The 12,598-nt window shown below is 39.6% G+C and overlaps 1 protein-coding gene and 1 pseudogene across 2 annotated transcripts in view; one reads left to right on the plus strand and one right to left on the minus strand.

Moving 5' to 3' along the window:
- Nucleotides 1–12,598, minus strand: part of LOC131923818 (cation channel sperm-associated auxiliary subunit beta-like) — a 176,708-nt gene that overhangs the window by 27,062 nt on the left and 137,048 nt on the right. For both annotated transcript variants that reach the window (XM_059279001.1, XM_059279002.1), the window contains exon 19: nucleotides 7,129–7,464. In XM_059279001.1, the coding sequence (XP_059134984.1) occupies nucleotides 7,129–7,464 (336 nt within the window). The remainder of the gene's footprint in view (nucleotides 1–7,128; nucleotides 7,465–12,598) is intronic.
- Nucleotides 4,256–5,322, plus strand: LOC131923823 (14-3-3 protein theta-like; annotated as a pseudogene).

Here is a 12,598-nt window from a genome sequence, read left to right on the forward strand (position 1 = left end):
TCAGGAATGGAACCGTGTAGGCGTTCCCTGGTTATATGGAACTTTGTAGGCGGGTTTAGATACCCGCTAGCCGGGGAGGAGGCTGAGGGTGGGAGCCATTCAGGCCTTTGGAATTTGCCCCACGTTGGGCGCCAGGTATTGGTGAAATTATTAAGGCCACTCGACGTAGTTAAAAGGAGATTTATTTAATGGCATAACTTACAAATTAAGGGATAGGTAGGTCACGGGGTCTGGGGAAAGTGTATCGCCGTCCAGCGGTGTTCTCTGGAGCTCTGCTTGGCCCACCTCCACCGTCCAGGGTCCTGGAACCGAGAGAGCACTTGCCTATCCAGATCTCAGGTCTCCAGGCGCCTCCCTTGGCCTCGCCTTGTAGGCGTGACAGTTGCCGAAGTCTCAGTGGGGGTTGGAACTTCCAGATCAAAGCTGGAATGGCTACCCACTACAGGTAATATTTACTGGTTTGGGAAAATCTCCTCCAGAGAAACCTAGGAATTAGAAAACATCCCAGTCTCTCTGACTCACTCTTTTTAGGCAACCTAGGGTAATCTTTGCTCACTTTAATACTACATTTTCTGCCCTGTGGAATTCCTACCTGCCACCCCCTTTTTGAACAACGCATGACCTTGAACTTGAACTGAGCATACTCAAGGATGTTTCTATCTAACAACACACCTATGTAAGCATGGATATGTTTTCTCAGTAAAGGAAAAGTACAGCGTTTTGCCTTTTTTTTCCCCAGGAGAAACTGCTTTGGAAATTATTCCCAATGTATTCTTTTTTGTTGGAAGAAGAAAGCCTTTCCTTCACTCTGTAATCTCCTGGCATTGTTTACTGGATTTGTACCCACTCAGAGGCAAAGCCAAGGTAGTTAGTGATAGCCAGGGGATAGAAGACAAAGAAACTCTGGGCCCCTTACCTCTTAATAGATAAGTGGCACCTATAGAAATTAAGATATTATGAATTTTGGATGTCATACATTAGTGTCTTCACATTTGTCTTTATGTGGATAAGACCTCTGCTATGTGAGCTCTAACAGTTGTGCATGCCACTTTGTAGGGCCTTAAAAGCTTGGCTAAAAGCATTGAGTCTTCACATGAACTTGCAGACATCTGAAGAGTGACTCAAATGGGATAAAATTTTGACATCTCTGACTTGTTGGATAACAGGCACCTAGAAACTGCTTTTGTTAAAAAGCATCAACTTTCACTAGGGTCTACCAGGAAACCAAAAAGACAAAAGCCTGGCATTCCCATCTTCATTTCAGATCTGTCCTTTACTTTGGGCCAGACTGTTGCAGGCTATTTAATCACACTATGTAAAGATGTGTCACTGTTTTACCTTGCCTGCCTAAGGCACCTGATTGTTTTAATAAAGAGCTGAATCATATAATAAAGTGCTGGCCAATAGGTAGACAGGTGAGTATAGGCACAACTTCCACACAGAGAGAGGAACTCTGGGAAAGAGTCTGAGGTGCATGGAATTGGCCATCCAGACACTGAGAAATTTGGATGCAGGTACAGAGGAGAGGTAATGAGCCATAGGAAAGAATGTAGATTAATATAAATCAGTTAGTAAGTTATAAGAGCTAGTTGGGAACTAGCTTAATTAAGGCCAAGCTTTCATAATTAATAAAAAGTTTCCAAGTTGTTATTTGGAAGCTGGCAGTCCAAAGAAAGTCCGACATCACCAGACTCCTGTTTAACTTTATATTGAACATATTAATTATTCAAAGAGTGTACATAAACAAATTAGGAATATTATTAGAAAGAAAATATGTTCTATTTTCAATACACAGATGTCTTATGGCTTCAGAGAAACATTAGATGTTGGGTCTCCCATCCCAAAGGCTGACATCTGCTTGTCTGCCTTTTGGTGAACTTCTTTCAAGGTTTATGTCTAGTGGGAAAATACAGGGTTGGGGTAAAGGCACTTGCCCTTTACAATATAGATGACCTGAGTTCCATTCTAGGGAACCATAGAATAGATAGAGAGACCTTACTTCCGAAAGTTGTTCCCTGATGTCCACACATGCACTGTAGTCCATGTGTGGAATGATATGCCCTCACAAACACAAACAAAATGCAGCTTAATAAAATAAAAAAATTCAGACAGCCTATTATGTAACTAAGTGTATGCATCAAAAGAGGCCAGGGGTGGGGGCATGACTAAAGCAGATGCTGGGGCAGTTACATCACAGGACAACTTCACAACAGCTGATTTATAAGACTGAACATCTGCAAAACAGGATTAGGGAATAAATTTGGAATGGTAAGATAATGGGGGGCATGAGGGATGATGAACTGAGATGTCAGATGGGAAAGTCTTTACCTTTTGCAATATCCAACCAATGGGAAAGAGGGGGAATGGACTTGCACTCAGCGATGGAATGGATGTTTCACACTCAATGCAGCACCTGCCACTTTGGGTTGGCAACTGACTTTGCCAGAGTTTCACTGCATCTCCAGGGCCTGTTATTATGAGGCAGGAGGCCTGAAACCCCACAGCACCTAATCTGTCTCAGGCCCTTTCAAAGATGAAGTAAGAGTAACTGAAGCATTTTTCCTTGAGCCTTTCCGTGTGCTGTCCTGAACTCCATTCCCAATCTTTGTCCTAATCCTGATGTTACTGGGAATAAATAGGAGCTGTGCACACAAGCAGGAGCAATCATCTCACAGGAACTCATTTGTTTCTTACAGCTTTGGCAGTAGTATGAACTCTGAAACAACATGTAGGTCCAGAATTGAGGATGAACAACCAGACCACATCTTGACTGAAATTGTTAGATTGTTTCTACTGCTCCAACTCATCCTCTATAGAAACCTGAAACATGTCAGTACTCAAAGACAGACCTGGGCCTCTTTATCTATTTTCTTCTCAATGTGCCACATTGACTGCACATCTCTCTTCTGCTTTCTCCAGTACTCATCTCTTTAGTTATATTTAGACTTCTAGCCCTTCCTTAGCAAACTAGTAAGGGCAAAATCCATTATGATGTTCTAGAGAAGACACAGACTATTCCTTACCAAGCCTGTCCAGCCTTCAGCCTCACTGACTCTGCCCATAAAAACATCCTTTGGCCCTGTCTTAGCTCTTCCTTGTTGCTATGATAGAAACTCTGACAAGAGCAGCATACAAAAAGAAGAGTTTATTTCAGCCCACAGCTCAAGGTACAGTCCATCCTGGTAGAGAAGTCAAGTTGAAGCAGCTGGGCATTTCATCCACAGCCAAGAAGCAGAGAAGAGTACACTAACGCACACCGGTACTCAGTTTGCTTGCTTCACTTCCCACAGTCCAGGTGAATGGGCCCACCTACAATTAAGATGGGTCTTCCCACATCAATTAAGGTAATCAAGATAATCCCTCACATGCACGCTCAGAGGCCCTTTTCCCCAGGTGAATCTTATTCGTCAAGTTGACAACAGAAACCATCACAAGCTCCAAGCTGGGATGACAGCTTTAAGGAACTAGCCCTTCCTTCTTTAGGGTACATAATAAACCTGATTCTTACCTACCAACATTTGTCTTCTGAACACTGGAGATTCTTTCACAATGATAATACATGCATATACATTGGAAACTTAGTTAAATCATAATGGTTACCAGCAGGTGCAACTCTGTCCTGCATATGCATATAATTTCCATGCTGTTAACGCTAATCAGCAAAGAGGTCTGGCAACCTCACCAACAAGTACTTCTTGTTGACGATAGATTTCCTTCAAAACTGCCCCTGTTTTGAGTTCTCTCACTGCTCTTATCTATAATCTATGTCATTTCAATGTACAGAACTTATGCTTTCCTTTCTCCAATTGCTATCTATCCCTGATGCTGGTAGTTGTCCCAGGACTTGGTCCTTTGCTGGCTAGTATCTGTAACAATTCAACAAATCCTATTACTACAGAGAAACTTTAGCCCTGACAGCTTTGGTTTTGCATACTTTAAATTCTTAAAAGTTCTTATATTGTTATTTTTTACTAATTCATTATTATTGTATTTTTATTTACTTATTTACGTATTTAGTAATATGTGTGTGAGTGAGTGTCTTGCACATTAATGTGGATCTCTGCATGAGATGGTGCTCTTTGGAAGGTTGGAGGACCACCTGTGGGACTTGGTTCTTAGTTCTTTCTCTTTACTATGTTGATTGTGGTTCTGAGGTAACAGTCTTGGTGGAAAGTGCCCTAATTTGACTCGTGTTGCAGCCGCGGAGACTAGAAGGAGGACTCTGTATCTGGCTTGGCACTTGCCCTCACTTGCCATGGAGAAGACTGAGCTTATCCAGAAGGCCAAGCTGGCCGAGCAGGCCACCTGCATTAAAGTTATGAGTGAGTAGGGCTCCGAGCTCTCCAAAGATGAGTGCAACCTGCTGTAGGTTGCTGTGGATGATTGATTGATAAATAAAGCTCTGATTGGCCAGTAGCCAGGCAGGAAGTATAGGCGGGACAAGGAGAGAGGAGAATTCTGGGAAGTCGAAGGCTGAGGCAGAGAGATGCTGCCAGCTGCCTCCAGGAGTAACAAGATGTAACACACTGGTAAACCACAAGACACATGGCAAGCTATAGATTTATAGAAATGGGTTAATTTAGGATGTAAGAGCTAGTCAATAGTTAGCCTGAGCTAAGGGCCAGACAATTTTAACTAATATGAGCTTCTGAGTGATTATTTTATAAATGGGCTGCAGAACTATGGGGGCCTGAGCAGGACTGGAGAAATCTCCAGCTACAGTCAGTGGCATACAGGAAAGTGGTCTGGGGCCACAGGTCTGCCTGGAGGGTCATCTCGAGCATCGAGCAGAAGACTGAAACTTCCAACAAGAAGTTGCAGCTGATCAAGGACTATCGGGAGAAAGTGGAGTCGGAGCTGAGATTCATCTGCACCATGGTCCTGGAATTGTTGGATAAGTTTTTAATAGCCAATGCAACTAATCCAAGAGTAAGGTCTTCTATCTGAAGATGAAGGGAGAATATTTCCAGTATCTTGCTGAAGTAGCATGTGGAGATGATCGAAAACAAATGATAGATAATTCCCAAGGAGCCTACCAAGAGGCATTTGATATAAGCAAGAAAGAGAAACAATGTACACATCCAATCCTCCTGGGGCTGGCTCTTAACTTTTCTGTTTTTTACTATGAGATCCTTAATAATTCAGAGCTTGCCTGTACATTGGCTAAAACGGCTTTAGATGAGGCTATCGCAGAGCTTCATACACTGAATGAAGACTCCTACAGAGACAGCACCCTCATCATGCAGTTGCTTAGAGACAACATAACATTATGGAAAAAGGACAGGAAAAGAACGTGATGCAGTGGAGGGGGCTGAAAACTAAAGGCATTCCGGGTGTCATCCTCTGTCCCCTCAAGAAAACCTTTTTACATTTCCATTCCTTATTTCACTTGGATTTCCTCTAGCAAGGAAGCCCATTCATATGTATGGGATCAACTGTTTATAGTCTTTTCACAATTCAGCTTTAGGAAAACTCCATCCCTTGATTTGTGTTGTCTCGGCCTTCCTGGTGTGCAGTTACTGCTGTAGAAAAGTATCAATAGTTTTATTTCATACACACACAAGTAAGTTCCAGACACTTGTGTAGTGGACTGACAGTGCATTTGGTATTTCTGGCATCTAAACCAGTTCTACAAGTGGCCATCTTTGTATTACTGTGAAGACATGGAAATGCAGTGCATTATAATTGAAAGTACTGTGTGAGTTCAAGGCCAGCCTGGTCTATAGAGTGAGATTCAGGACAGGCACCAAACCTACACAGAGAAATCCTGTCTTGAAAAACCAAAAAAAAAAAAAAAAAAAAAGAAAAGAAAGAAAGAAATTGTAATAATAACTTCCTGATTTCTACATTCCCTCTCTGACCCTTCTTTAGGGGTTTCCTTTCAGAAGCATTCTTTCAATACTCTTCCTGCATACTCCTTTTTAGTAGGAATCCAGAAGTGTTAGATTGAACGGGAAAAGCTCTTAATGCATCCAGTCTTGAGGTCACAGATGGAAATGTCTCCTGTGTCACATATTCTTGGAGTCACGTCTGTCTGTGACAACAGGGAGTTTCCTTCATGCATTCTTCATTTGCTGCTGTTTGAGTTGACAACTTCCTTCCCAATAAAAATTCACTTACATCTCCTGCCTTTGTAGCTCTGGTATTCACTTTACCTTGTAATAGAAATAGCATGTTGCTGCCAGAACATAAGCATTGCTTTGGGCAAATTAAAATGCATGTCCTTTCTTAATCCCTAGAAAGGGGAAATAAGAACACACGTCCACGTCTAAAGTTGAGTACTTTTCCATGCAGATTCGTGCATATGTGAGAGGGTGTCCAGTGTGTCCAATGACTGTTCTTCAGAGAGCTGTGTGTTTGCTAATCATTGACTGTAGTCCCAAAAAAGCTTTGTGAAAATGGTATGCCCTATGTAACAGCGGAGTAACATAAAATAAAACTGCATTTTATAAAACCAAAAAAAAGTGACCTAATTTGCTGAGACATCCTACCAGCCTAGCTTTACATGTTTTTACAATAAATATGCCAAAATATAAGATATAATATAGTATTTTATGTAAAATCCATTTGGCTTGAATTAAATACCTGAAATAGGGGCTAGAGAGATGGTTAAGGGCACTTGATGTTCTTGAGGAGGATCTTAGTTTGATTCCCAGCACTCACATGTTATCTTACACATGTGTCACTGAGTTCCAGGGGATTTGATACCCTCTTCTAGCCTCCATGCGCAGACATATAGGGCAGATATTGCAGGCAATATACTCATAGACCCAAAATAAAAATAAATCTATTTTAAAATACCTAAGAGAATTATTGCCATAACAAAGAAATTAGAAGGGTTTCATTTAGAAGGACAACAACAAAAAAATCCATGCTACAATTTACCTTCATTTCCTCTTTTATAAAATTATTATTATCTAGACTTTTAGGGTGACTGCAAACATTAAAAATGTCTATAAAACATTTAATACAGAGCCCAGAATGTTGTCATTAACCATAATTAGAATTAACTCTGTTAGTAGTAGAATCCTAGCAATCACAGAAGCCAAACTAAATATCAAAGAGTTATGTTTTATACTTAAGAAAAGAAATAACTCTTTTTTACTTTTTCTATAAAAGAGAACTTACCTCTTGTATTAGGAATCAACTTAAGTCCATAATTTGCTTTGTTTCCCACATCAAGATACTTCACAACATTGAGGGATACAATATCATGATCATCTTGTTGAACCCAATAATTACATGGTTTTAAACTTATGGTCCAATTCCGTCCTTTTGTTGAGCCAAAGCTGTATAAGAACCAAGAATTTTCTGGGAAGTTCAAAGGTGATTTTATTTTATGAGGCATAGTAGCCAGGGATAAAACATTCTTTAGATCTCTAACTTCTGTGATCAGGAAGCTGCTGTAGCCGGGTCTCACCACAGTCTTTTCTACATCTGCATCTGAAAAATTTACTAGGGAACCTTGAGATAAAACAGAAGATTTGGTATAAAAGAAAACAGTTAATGTTGACTCAGCAAATGTGACCATAATTAGCAATGTTTCATCTGAGTTTTAAAAATATGATCATGGCTTGAGAACACATTTTTCCAAACTTCAGTTACAATTAAAACACAGCATTTCATAGAAAGTTCATTAAGAATATGTGGTACACAAAGCTATACTTTAATGTTTATCATTTTTCTATAAAATTCTCAGCAGAAACCTAGAGAGATGGGTCAGTAGTCAAGAGCTTTTGCTATTCTTCATAGGACCCAGGTCTGGTTGCCAAAACCCACATGGTGGTTACAACCATTTGTCACTCCAGTCCTGGGGACTCAACCTCCAAAGGTACTGTGTGCATAGTACACATATGTAGATGTAATTCTGAATGGTCTTACTAAATAAGAAACACAGAGTCAAATGCAGAGTTAAAAGCCCAAGAGGTCAGAGCAGCAGCCAAGAGCTAAGACCAAGACCACCTTCTTAACCCTCGCTGTCACTGTCATCCTTCCCCTCAGAGAGAGACCTACTTCCCGTGTGTCTGTCTTTTTATTTATTTTCTGTTCTGCCTTCTCATTGGTTCTAAACCTAACCACATGACTTCTTATTCACTGCCTGTCTATACAGACCTCCAGGTCTCTATGGTTGGTACTTGGATTAAAGGCATGTGTCATCAAGCTGGCTATGTCCTTGAACACACAGACTTTGCCTACCATGTGATCTGATTAAGGGCATGTGCTACCACTGCCAGACTTCTGCCAAATGGCTTGCTATTAGCTCTGACACCCAGGTAACTTTATTTATTAACATACAAATAAAATCACATTTCAGCACAAATAAAATATCACCATACACATACATATGTGCAAGCAAAATGTGTACACATTATCTAAATGATATAAATCTAAAACAAGTTTCCAGCAGGTAAAAAACAGAAGAATCTTCCTTCTTTCTCTCCCTCTTCATTCTTTACCTCTCTTTTTCTTCCTTCCTTGTGTTCTTTGTCAATAATTTCCTATATTTCAACCATGAATGTTTAGACTTCTAATTTAAATGAAGAAAATTAGATTTATTATGTGTATTATTGTTTTGGCTGCATGTATGTAAGTATACTATGTACATGCCTGGTGCTAGCAGAGGCAGAAGAAGATGTCAGGTCCTCTGGGACTGGAGTTACAGATGGCTATGAGCCACCATGTGGATGCTGCAAATCAAACTGGGTCTTCTGTAAGAAACACTAATGCTTTTAACTACTGAGCTAACTTTCCAGCCCTAGATTTCAAATTAAAATCATAGCATCAATCATGTACCATCAAGAAAAAAGAAGAAAGCAGAGGAATTTGATTCTGAGGCTGAACTTGGCTATATAGTAAGAAAAATATGGGAGAGAGGGAGAGTTTGAAAGATTAATACAATGCCAACTAAAATCCTAAAAATTAATTTTTATCATACTCAAAATTTAGTTATAAATGTTACATGGACAGACAAAAGATGAGAATAGTTAAAATAATAATATACGGTAATACTATAACATTATAGTAATTCTATAAGTTTATAAAACAAATATTTAGAATTGTTACTAACATTTTCAGAACTTACCATAAAGCTGCATTCATTTAGATTGTGTGTTTTGGGGGAAAGACTGGACATTAAGGAAACTGAACAGAAAATCTAGAAATAAACTCCTACGAATACTGGCACTAATCTCTCAGAAAGAAGCAAAGGAAAATGAAGAGATTAAGTATAGTCTTTTCAACACATGGCTGGAAGACTGGGACATGCAGAAGCAAAGAAACAACTTAGATGAAGAACTTACAACTTCATAAAATTTAGTCAAATGGGCCATAAATCTATATGTAAAATGCCACAGTTAGATTTTTTTTTTTTGACACAGGGTTTCTCTGTGTAGCTTTGTGCCTTTCCTGGAACTCACCTGATAGCCCAGGCTGGCCTTGAACTCACAGAGATTCACCTGCCTCTGCCGCCCGAGTGCTGGGATTAAAGGCGTGCAACACCACTGCCCGGGTAGATCTTTTCAAAGATAATTCTAGACAGCTTTTAGTTTGGCAATAAGGTCATAGATGGACAGCTAACAACAGGTCTATGAGCAAGATACTTAATTTCATTGGAATTAAGTTTCTGTTTCATGACATTGTTAATTGAATTAATAGACAAGTCATAGACTGGGACAAATTTTACAATACACATATCTGATAATAGACTCATATCTCAAACATACAAATAATTCTTTGAAAAGTTTAAAAATTATTTTTATTTACTTCAGCATCTGTGTGCCTCTGCACGTGTATGAACATACATGTGTGTCTAGGTTTCCAGAGAGGATAGAAGAGGTCATTAGATCCCTTGGAGTTTGAGTTACAGACAGTAGTGAGACAACTGACATGGGTACTGGGATCTGAACTTTGGTCCTCACCAGTAGATAGGTCATCCAGACAAAATTAAACAGAGAAATTCTGGAGATGAGTATCATAAATCAAATGAACCTACAGACATATACAGAGTAATTCACCCACACACAAAGAATATAGTTTATTTTCAGCAGCTCATGGAACTTTCTCCACAATTGACCACATACTTGGATACAAAGAAAGTATCAATAGTTACAGGAAATATGAAATAACACCATGCATCCTATCTGACTGCCATGGACTACAGTTGGATATCAACAACAGGAAGTATACAAACTCATGGACACCAACTCACCACTGAATGAAAAATGGGTCAAGACAGATATTAAGAAAGAAATAATGAAAATGAAAACACAACATACCCAAACCTATGGGGCACAATGAAGGCAGTTGTAAGAGGCAAGTTCACAGCACTAAGTGCCTACATTAAAAATTGGCTAGATCTCATATTAGTAACTTAGTGGCACAGCTGAAAGCTCTAGAACAAGAAGAAGTAACACCCCAAAAGAACAGACAGCAAGAAATAATCAACCTCAGGACTGAAATCAATGAAATCAAACCAAACAACAATAAAAACAATACAAAAAAAATCCTGAAACGAAGAGTTAGTACTTCCAGAAAATAGAAGATTGAAAAATCATTAGCCAAATTAACTAAAAGATGGAGAAAGGAGATCCAAATATATAGAATATATTGTTATGGAGAGACAAAGGGAAACTAAAATAGGAGGATTAAATAGGGATATGGATTAAAGAGAAGAGTAAAAGGAGGGAATACACAGGAGGAATAATCAATATCAAAGGTCATTTAAAAATCATATGGAAAACTACTACTGTGCCTAAAATATATTCATATATAAAAGGAATCTAAATGGAGTCACCAAATAATAAGGAGGACAATGTTCCAACTAGACATCTTATGCCACCATGTAAAACCTCCAGTGCCAGGAATGGGTTACATCTTGTTGAGTTGTTGGCTAAAGGGCCCCATGGAAAGCCACAAGCATCACAGACTATCACCAAGGGCATTGGATACTCTCCACAAACTGCTGGTAAGGCCCTTTGATGAAGACAACATTTAATATATCTCATTAAACACAGAGAAGTCAAGCTGGTACCTAACTAGAAGCTTCATACCTACTGATTAGTGTTCATGGTACTAGAAGGTACTCTGCATGCATGCTACCAGAGGAGATAGTTAATTATCAACCCTGCTACAAATCCTGTGATTTACAACAGTGATCTGTCTGTAAGACATACTGGCACAACACTGCCACAAACATTATGGAAGTAATTAACCACTTTTTGAACGGATTTAAGGCCCACTCTATGAGATAGAAGTCACACTTGACACTGATAAAGTAGTGAAGAACTTGAGACTATATATGCTATGGCCTAGGGGAAAATCAAATACTATTATTCTGCTAAAGGAACACAGCAATAAAATGACTTTCAGTGACATTCTTCTATACACATGTGTTAGTGCCTCACTACTATAGACACTTCCTGTAGTAGATATGGAAACACACACACACACACACACACACACACACACACACACACACACACACAGAGAGCCTGCTCAGGCAGGGTAGGTCTCATGTCCAGGAAGAGTCAGCAAACACAAAACAAACTCAATGGCATTTTTGTAGATTTTTTTGTCTTATTTTGTTTTGTTTGGGCATTTTGTCTTATTGTTCCTTTGTATATTTTGGTTTCTGTCTTTGTGGGGGAGTATTGTGTGTTTGTTGTTTGTTTTTAGGGGGAACATAAAGTTGGAAGAATAGAGTGCTAGGGAGTATCTGGGAAGAATTAGGGGGAGGGGAAACTTGATCAAATGTATTTTGATTTTTTTCAGTAAAAAAGAAAAACAATACAGGTTCTTGCTATGTAGCTGAGGTTCACCCCAAATTCATGATTTTCCTGTCTCAGAATCCCAAGTGCTAGAGTTCAGAAGTGAACCACCTGGTGGCCTTCAGATTTACCACAGTCCTTCTTCCTCTCTTTTACCTCTCTCTTTGTGTGCTGGAGATTGAACCCAGAGCCTTGTGCATGCTTGGCTTGACAAGGTGCAGGTTTGACAATTGGAGAAGAAATAGGAACCTAAGGTTTGACATAATCTCCCAACCAATGACTTGCCTTTGGCTGGCTTCTCTGCCTTCCTCTGTGGCCTGTCTATATTACCTGCCTAGTCACAAAGACAAAGTGATCTTGTTAACCTCAAATCAGACCAGTCATTTTCTAGCAAAACCTTCACAGTTACTCAGAGTAAAAACTAAATCCTTCACTAAATTAAAAAGGTTTTAATTTCCCGGGTGGTGGTGGCTCATGCCCTTAATCTCAGCACTTGGGAGACAGAGGCAGGCAGATCTCTGTGAGTTTGAGGCTGGCCTTTTCTATAGAGTGAGTTCCAGGACAGGCTCCAAAGCTACCCAAAGAAACTGTCTTGAAAGACTAAAAAAAAAAAGTTTTAAATTATGCGCAGTTATTATGCGTTTGTGTATGTGGGTATAGGTGCCCTCAGAGAGCAGAGACATTGAATCCCCTGGAGTTGGAGTTCCAGGTTGTTCTGAGTGCTGAGGTTGGTGATGGGAACTGAACTTGGGTTTTCCACAAAAGCAGTATATACTTTTAATCATTGAGCTACCTATCTAGCCCCAAACCCTATTAACTTTGGTTGTGTATCT

This window comes from Peromyscus eremicus, chromosome 14 (assembly GCF_949786415.1).
Source record: "Peromyscus eremicus chromosome 14, PerEre_H2_v1, whole genome shotgun sequence".
NCBI classification, from domain to species: domain Eukaryota; kingdom Metazoa; phylum Chordata; class Mammalia; order Rodentia; family Cricetidae; genus Peromyscus; species Peromyscus eremicus.